Source organism: Notolabrus celidotus, unplaced genomic scaffold (genome assembly GCF_009762535.1).
Source record: "Notolabrus celidotus isolate fNotCel1 unplaced genomic scaffold, fNotCel1.pri scaffold_190_arrow_ctg1, whole genome shotgun sequence".
NCBI classification, from domain to species: Eukaryota; Metazoa; Chordata; class Actinopteri; order Labriformes; family Labridae; genus Notolabrus; species Notolabrus celidotus.
The window spans coordinates 1-9,158 of record NW_023260048.1 but is presented as its reverse complement, the minus strand read 5'-3'; the positions used below and the strand labels follow the sequence as shown (position 1 = coordinate 9,158).

Below are 9,158 nucleotides of genomic sequence, written 5' to 3'. Positions count from 1 at the left end.
GAAAATTCTTGAATTTTGAATCTACGCTCTGACACTGAGCCTCTGTTAATGCTCTGTGCTGGTCTGCTGAATGGATGACGTGTTTTTGAACTCGGTGTTGGGTAAAGGGAAAGATGGAGGCGGAGTCTACGAACACATCAGGTTTAATTAGATCACATCCATCAGAGCGTGCATCCACCCTCTCTTCCTCCATCCTCACAGGAAGTCAGACGCAGCACCTTTATGTCTGTGACAGGTAGCTCCTCTGTTCCCCTCTGCAGTCGTCTGGTTTCTCTTTGAGAGCCGGGACAGAAGAACCAGCCTCAGATTCTGGGATCAGACTTTAATTTAATGAAAACCACAAACAGGTCTGAAGAAGACACGCAGGTCCACGTGAGGATCGCCTCTGAGGCCGTGACGGCGGTGTCTGCTGGTCCGGCGGCGAGCTCTCTTTGAGGTTTATTGCTTTTTGTTCATTCTTTGAGTTAGAAAAAGAAACTTCTGTTGGATGGGACGAGTGTCACCGGGTGACTCCAGGTTTTGGGATCTTAAAGTCAGAACGGCTTCAATCGGACGCACGTCGCACTGAGACGAAGAGGGGAGCTTGTTAACGAAATACAAATTCAAAGTTTTCTTCTAAATGTACGACTTTGACTCAAACATTTCTAATGTTGATTTCTCACAGATTTAAGTCTTTAAAAACTCAACATTTAAAGGTTTTTCTCAAGATTCTACGACTTTAGAAACTCGAACATTTCAATTTTTTTCTGGAAAATCTGCGAATTTATAAACTCTGAAATCTCAAGTTTGATTTCTCACAGATTTAAGTCTTTATAAACTTGACATTTTAAAGTTTTTTTTCTTAATCTCCATCTGTATAAACTCAAAATTATCAAGTTTTTTCTTAAAAAATTAAAGGTGACATATCATGCAAAATGGACTTTTTAATGGTTCTTTACCTGAAATCTGTGTCCCTGTCTACAAACCCCCCGAGAATGAAAAGAATCCATTCTGCCCCTGTTCTGATTTCTCCACCTTTCTGTAAATGTGTGCTGAAACCAGCCGTTTCAGACTTCAGTGTTTTTGTTACGTAACAACAATATCCGGTCTGTAACAGGAAGTCAGAGCTCGGAGCTTGTTCAGCCCATAGACTGTATAAAATACAACTCAACCCCTCCTCCGTTTTTCATTCCCTGCACACATGTGTGCTAACAAGGAGCTTAGGAGGGAGGCATGCTAGTTGTAGGCTGTCTTCATAAACACAAAGGTCGCTTTGACTCCCCACGTCTGCAGATTTGAAGATCTAGTGGAGGATTTTTATTTATCATGGATAAGTGCTAGCGCTAGTTAGCATAGCCACATAGCTACATGTTCGTAGCTGTGTACCAAGACACACGTCAACATGCTGACAAATAAAACAACAAGAAACACTAAATCTGTGACCAATGGTTCAGAAAGGTCCTGCTGCAGGCGCCTCTCCGTCAGGATCAGATTCTGGATCAGATTCAGAGGGTTGAAGTAACGCGGGTCTGTGAGCAGCCGTGTATATTCAGCCAACATGTAAACATTAGATCAACGTGCCGGACAGCCGAGGAGGCCACACCCACTTCCTGAGGGGGCGTGGTCAGAGAGAAAACAGACTGTCTAGAGAGGACTGAAGAAGAGGGCTTTTCAGGCAGACCAGAATCTGATTTCAAAGTGTTTTTATGAGCATAAACTTTAAAGACATGTTTTGGGGACCTCTTAGACCAATATATGTTGATGAAAAAGAGCACAATATGTCACCTTTAAGACTTTATAACGTTGGAAATTTTTAGTTTTTCCTGAAAAATCTGCAAATTTATAAACTCCACATTTTTGAGTTTTTTCTCTAATATGTTCGACTTTATAAACTCTGAAATCTCAAGTTTGATTTCTCAAAGATTTACGTCTTTATAAACTCTACTTTTTAAGTTTTTTTCTCAAAAATTTAAGATTTTATAAACTTGAAAATGTTGAGTTTTCTCTTTAGAATGTACGATTTTATAACTAAGTTTTGCCTCAAAGATTTACGTCTTTAAAAACTCGACATCTTTAATTTTTTTATCAAACATTTAAGACTTAATAACATCGAAAATTTAGATTTTTTAAAGTTTTTTATCAAGAATGTACGAGTTTATAAACCCGAAAAATTTCATGTTTTTCCCAAAAATTCAAGATTTTGTAAGCTTGAAAATGTACGACTTTATAAACTCGGAGTCTGGAGTTCGATTTCTCAAAGATTTATGTCTTTAAAAACTCGAAAATTTCAAGTTTTTTCTCAAAAATGTAAGACTTTATAACCTCGGAAATCTCAAGTTTGATTTCTTGAAGATTTAAGTCTTAAAAAAACTCAATATTTTTCTTTTTTTTCACTAAAATCTACGACTTTATAAACTTGAAAATTTCGAGTTTTTCTTAAAAAAGTACGACTTTATAACTTCGGAATTGTGAAGTTTTTCAAGGTTTTTACCGAGAATGTACGAGTTTATAAACTCAACATTTTTCGAGTTTGATTTCTGAAGATTCACGTCTTTAAAAACTCAACATTTTAAAGTTTTTTATCAAGAATCTACATCTCTAAAAAAGTCCACATTTTTAAGTTTTTTCTCGAATATGTACGACTTTATAAACCCGGAGTCTGGAGTTTGATTTCTCAAAGATTTACATCTTTATAAACTCAACATTTTAAAGTTTTGTTCTTAATCTCCACCTTTATAAAACTTGAAAATTTCAAGTTTTTTCTCAAAAATGTACGACTTTAAAATCTTGAAAGATCTTCAAAGATTTGCGTCTTCATAAACTCTTTTTTCTTGAATATCTTGAATATTTTGACATCACTAATGTCTTCCTTTCATTGTGTGTTTTTGAGGCTTCATTCGGGACCTGAGAAACTAAATGTTGTCCCATATCCTGCAGCAGCTTGTGTTGGAATGACGATAAAACACCTTGAATCCTTGAATCTACGACTTTATAAACCTGAAAATGTTAAGTTTTCTGAGTTGTTTCTGGAAAGTGTCGGACTTTATAACTTTGGAAATGTTTGAGTTTTTCTGTGAATGTAGGACTTCATATGGATCCTTCAGGGGGATCTTCACTCTTCATGGATGCATGGAGGAGAGTGAAGGGTTAAATGAAGTCCCAGCTCATACAGAGTGAAGTGAAGGGACCTGTGTGATTGAAGTAAAGGAGTGGGACTTTGATCAGCTCTCTGTTAGCGCTCCGTTCAGATACCAATATGGTACAAAAAGGAAAAAACATTCAGCTGGTTTGTTGTTTCTGTCAGAGCTCGCTGCTCGGATCTGAGACTCACTGACGTTTAGATTTCAGACCGTGAAGCAGAGACGGGTCTTTGTGTCGGTTTGAATAAAGCTCTCCGTCGTCTGCAGCGTCCCTCCTGATAACACAAACCTCAGCGTGTGTGTGTCCTCACTGAAGAGGACTGAAGAGTCCCCGTTAGAGTCTGCAGACCCGGTCCGTGTCAGGAGTTTGAGTCCCTGCTTTTTCTCAAAGTCTGGGCCCGATGCCAAAAGTGCAACAACCGGGGGGACGTTAGATCAAAGCTCTCTGAAGAAAACCGCATTAATCCAGAATTTTCCAGGCCACCTCCAGAGCCTGTGGGACTCCTCCTGCGTCATCAGAGTCTCTCGCCCCACTTAAGACGGTCTCTGAGACTCGCCTGAGCCCGTTTGGATCTGTGGCGCGGGGAGAGTCGCCATGAGCGGCTGAAGGAATGAGTCAGAGCTCTTGTTTATTGGTGGATCATCTGAGTGTGTGTGTGTGTGTGTGTGTGTGTGTGTGTGTGTGTGTGTGTGTGTGTGTGTGTGGCTCAGCACGCAGACTCGTCGTGACTCAGACGGCGGAGGCGCCACGGCAGCAGGAAAAGAACCCCCCGCCTGAAGGGGTCGTGATGAGGAGTGATGAGAGTCTCACGGCCCTGCGGCGTCGGCCATGTTGGATTTGGTTGCCACTTCCTCCTACAGGGTCTCAGTACTTGTATTTTCCCGCCTCTGCTACCGGTGAGGTCGCCGCGTTCGGGAGGAACAGCGGTTTGGGGGGTACTTGCGGTTTGAGCGACGCCGTTCTCCGGACGAGGGCGGCCCGCTGCATGTGCGGCCCCTCGCTGTAGCTGTGCTGCCGCGTCAGACACGTGCTGGAGACGGACGGGCGCTGGTTCGCTCGGTTGTTGTTGGCGTTGGCGTTCGCCGCCCCGCCGACGCCCGGCGGCCCGTTGCTGCTGCTGTTGGTGTTCATCCTGGCTAAGAAGTGTGCGTGCTGCGCCCCCCGCTGGTTGAAGCTGTGGTGTCGCGGCACAGCTCCGCCCCCGCCGCCACCACCTGCATTTCCTCCACCGCCTCCGCCGCCTCCGCCGCCTCCTCCTCCGCCTGCGCTGCCCATCTTGATGAGGGAGTGGCGCTGCGAGTGGTGGCGCGTCACTGAGACGTTGCTCGCTCCGGGTCTCTCTGGGATCACCTGCTGCTGGAGCGGCGTGGAGGAGGAGGACGAGGAGGAGGACGGGATGGAGGTGGAGGAGGTGGGGTTGTTGGAGGAGGAGGAGGAGGAGGAGGAAGAGGAGGAGGTGTTCTGAGGAGGTGCGTCTATGCATTTAGGGAGGCCGTCCCTGGGGAGGGTGGAGGTGTTGTAGTACGACGGCGACTCCATCTCGGGGATCTGCTGCTGGTGATGGTGACCTCCGCCGCTGCTGCCGCCGCCGCCGCCGCCGCCACCCCCTCCACCTCCACCTCCGCCGCTACTGCTGTTGTTATTGTTGTGGTGGTTGCTATGGTGATGGCTGTGGTTGTAGTGGTGGGTGCGGGTCTGGGTGTGGTGGCTGTGATGCAGAGGGTGATGAAGGTTGTGATGGAGACCACCTTTGGAGGGTCCGGGGAACAGGGCGGAGGAGGAGGTGGAGGTGAGGACCTTGATGCCTCCGGTCCCCGACGCGCTGACCTCGTGGATGTGTTTGAGGAGCTCGTCCAGCGCCGACACGTCCACCACCGCCTGAGGGAGGGACTGCTGGGAGAGATGGTGATGGGGCGGTCCTCCTCCTCCTCCTCCTCCTCCTCCTCCTCCTCCTCCACCTCCTCCTCCTCCTCCTCCTCCACCTCCACCTCCTCCTGCGGCTGCTGCTGCCGCTCGCTCGTCGTTGGAGATCTTCCTCTCCTCGGGGAGGTGTAGCGACGTCGAAGAGGCTCCGGCTCCGTGGGCGGCGCCGTTGCTCAGACTGTTGCTGTGGTGATGAGAGAAAGGAAACACCTGCTGGGTCAAAGAGTTCCCGACGACCGCCATGAAGCCGATGCTGGACCCGGAGCAGCTGGGCCCGGATTTGGGGAGGTTGTCCTTGGCGTTGTTGCAGTTCTGGTTCTTCTCGTACTGATGGTGCCGCAGAGCCTTCATGTTCTTGATGGGGAGCTCGGGGGTGGAGTCAGGCGTGGGCAGGCCGGACAGCTCGCCATCCCCCTGAGACAGAGACTGAACACAGATCAGAGTCTACGTTACCCAAACCGTTCAAATCAAGGGGACGAGTCAAACTGGGAGCTACATCTGTTAAATACTACAATACTCTACACTCCCAACATGCAGGCCTGCTCATCATACCTAAAGTCTCTAAAAGTAGTACGGGAGGTAGAGCCTTCAGTTATCAGGCCCCTCTCCTTTGGAATCATCTACCAGTCAGGATCCGGGAGGCAGACACCCTCTCTACTTTTAAGAGTAGGCTTCAAACTTTCCTTTTTGATAAAGCTTATAGTTAGAGCTGGATCAGGCTTGGACCAGGTCTTAGTTATGCTGCTATAGGCTTAGACTGACACACTGGGATCCTGTCTTTCCCTCTCTCTCCTCTCTCTGCCTGTCTCTCACTTTAACTCTTCCTGTCCCATTAAAGTTACTAACCATAGACCTTACCTGGAGTCCCTGAGCTCCCTTGTCTCGTAGGTTCCTCTGGATCTCTGCTGCTGTGGACGTGGTCCAGACTCCAGCTGCTACAACTACTACTATCCGTCTCCCCACTATCATCTCTCTCTCTCTCTCTTCATCTCCCTCTATCCCTCTCTCCAACACGGTCTCAGCAGATGTGTGTCTAACATGAGTCTGGTCCTGCTGGAGGTTTCTGCCTGTTAAAGGAAGTTTGTCCTTGCCACTGTAACTTGCTAAATGCTGCAAAGTGCTCTGCTCATGGTGGATTAAGATGAGATCAGACTGAGTCCTGTCTGGAAGAGGGGACTGGATCTGATCCGGTCTTGATGTTGGGTCTTTGTTAATAATAGAACATAGAGTACGGTCTAGACCGGCTCTGTTTGGAGAGAGTCTGAGGAGAACGTTTGTTTGGACTTGGTGCTTAAACCAGACTAACTCTCACGAGCCAGTGATGTGGTTTCTCTGGGCTGTGAAATGACTTTGAGATTAGCGTACTGTCCCTTTAAGTCTTTACAGATTAATCTAACAACAGTTTTTGATGAACACTAAATCTACAGGTAGAGAGGTCCCACCTGTGACAGGTTGAGGTCTGGGTCTCCCAGCTGCAGACCCTGGTGTACGGGGGTGTGAAGATGAGGCTCCGCCCGCCCATTGGGGATGAAGGAGCTGTACATCTTCGGCGTGGACATGTCCAGTTTGTCCTCCTGACAGAAACGACAGAACAGAGAGAGAGGAGGAATATGAAAACATTCCCAGGAGGAAGACGCTCTCACTCGTTCGTCTTCTTTGAATCTTTTAAAGGAAACTTCTTTTCAATCATCTCACTCCACACGGGATAATGAGGCGCTCGTATAGACGTTATCAGAGGGGTCAGAGGTCAGCGGGGAGCCGGCAGAGACTCGTCTTTAGCTCAAGGACACTCATAATGAAACAGTGGATGTAATGACTGAATAAAGGAGTGAAGTGAAGCTGTTAACTTCTCTGGGCCCCTGGAGAGACGGTGAATATTAAACCTGCTGCTGCTACTGCTACTAATGCTAATGCTGCTGCTGCTGCTACTAATGCTAATGCTGCTGCTGCTACTAATGCTGCTGCTGCTGCTACTACTGCTGCTGCTGCTACTAATGCTAATGCTGCTGCTGCTACTAATGCTGCTGCTGCTACTAATGCTGCTGCTGCTGCTACTACTGCTGCTGCTGCTGCTGCTACTAATGCTGCTGCTGCTGCTGCTACTAATGCTGCTGCTGCTGCTGCTGCTAATGCTGCTGCTACTACTGCTGCTGCTGCTGCTGCTACTAATGCTGCTGCTGCTGCTGCTACTAATGCTAATGCTGCTGCTGCTACTAATGCTGCTGCTGCTGCTACTACTGCTGCTGCTGCTGCTACTAATGCTGCTTCTGCTGCTGCTACTAATGCTAATGCTGCTGCTGCTACTAATGCTGCTGCTGCTGCTACTACTGCTGCTGCTGCTGCTGCTGCTACTACTGCTGCTGCTGCTACTAATGCTGCTGCTGCTGCTACTACTGCTGCTGCTGCTGCTACTACTGCTGCTGCTGCTGCTACTAATGCTGCTTCTGCTGCTGCTACTAATGCTAATGCTGCTGCTGCTACTAATGCTGCTGCTGCTGCTCCTACTGCTGCTGCTGCTGCTACTACTGCTGCTGCTGCTGCTGCTGCTACTAATGCTGCTGCTGCTACTACTGCTGCTGCTGCTACTACTGCTGCTGCTGCTGCTGCTGCTACTAATGCTGCTGCTGCTGCTACTACTAATGCTGCTGCTGCTACTACTAATGCTGCTGCTGCTGCTGCTGCTACTACTAATGCTGCTGCTGCTACTACTGCTGCTGCTGCTACTACTGCTGCTGCTGCTGCTGCTACTACTGCTGCTGCTGCTGCTACTACTGCTGCTGCTGCTGCTACTAATGCTGCTGCTGCTGCTACTACTAATGCTGCTGCTGCTACTACTAATGCTGCTGCTGCTGCTGCTGCTACTACTAATGCTGCTGCTGCTACTACTGCTGCTGCTGCTACTACTGCTGCTGCTGCTGCTGCTACTACTGCTGCTGCTGCTGCTACTAATGCTGCTGCTGCTGCTGCTACTACTACTGCTGCTGCTACTACTGCTGCTGCTGCTGCTGCTACTAATGCTGCTGCTGCTGCTACTAATGCTGCTGCTGCTACTACTGCTGCTGCTGCTACTACTGCTGCTGCTGCTGCTGCTGCTACTGCTGCTGCTGCTGCTGCTACTAATGCTGCTGCTGCTGCTACTAATGCTGCTGCTGCTACTACTGCTGCTGCTACTACTGCTGCTGCTGCTGCTACTAATGCTGCTGCTGCTACTAATGCTGCTGCTGCTGCCACTAATGCTGCTGCTGCTGCTACTAATGCTGCTGCTGCTACTACTGCTGCTGCTACTACTACTGCTGCTGCTGCTGCTACTACTAATGCTGCTGCTGCTACTAATGCTGCTGCTGCTGCTACTACTGCTGCTGCTGCTTCTAATGCTGCTGCTGCTGCTAATGCTGCTGCTACTACTGCTGCTGCTGCTGCTGCTAATGCTGCTGCTGCTAATGCTGCTGCTGCTGCTACTAATGCTGCTGCTGCTACTAATGCTGCTGCTGCTGCTACTACTGCTGCTGCTGCTGCTAATGCTGCTGCTGCTAATGCTGCTGCTGCTGCTACTAATGCTGCTGCTGCTACTAATGCTGCTGCTGCTGCTACTACTGCTGCTGCTGCTGCTGCTACTAATGCTGCTGCTGCTACTAATGCTGCTGCTGCTGCTACTACTGCTGCTGCTGCTACTAATGCTGCTGCTGCTACTAATGCTGCTGCTGCTGCTGCTGCTACTAATGCTGCTGCTGCTATGCTGCTGCTGCTACTACTGCTGCTGCTGCTGCTGCTACTAATGCTGCTGCTGCTACTAATGCTGCTGCTGCTACTAATGCTGCTGCTGCTGCTGCTGCTACTAATGCTGCTGCTGCTATGCTGCTGCTGCTACTACTGCTGCTGCTGCTGCTGCTGCTGCTGCTACTAATGCTGCTGCTGCTGCTGCTGCTACTAATGCTGCTGCTACTACTAATGCTGCTGCTACTACTAATGCTGCTGCTGCTACTACTAATGCTGCTACTACTAAAGCTGCTGCTGCTGCTGCTCAGGATTCTGCTGAATGTGTCCGTCTCTGACAACAGAAGCTGCTGCTGTCTTTATTCTTCTTTCTTTCTTTTCTTTTCTTTCTTTTCTTTCCT

The 9,158-nt window shown here is 48.5% G+C and overlaps 1 protein-coding gene across 1 annotated transcript; it reads right to left on the bottom strand.

The window, feature by feature from the left end:
• Positions 1-2,951: 2,951 nt before the first annotated feature.
• On the bottom strand, positions 2,952-6,617 carry LOC117808956 (uncharacterized protein DDB_G0271670-like; the record flags this gene model as incomplete). The annotated part of the gene is made up of 5 exons (XM_034678626.1): positions 2,952-4,334; positions 4,392-4,688; positions 4,725-5,054; positions 5,109-5,469; positions 6,486-6,617. Coding segments are annotated over 5 exons (1,470 nt in total), but the record flags the coding sequence as incomplete, so codon positions are not given.
• Positions 6,618-9,158: the final 2,541 nt, after the last annotated feature.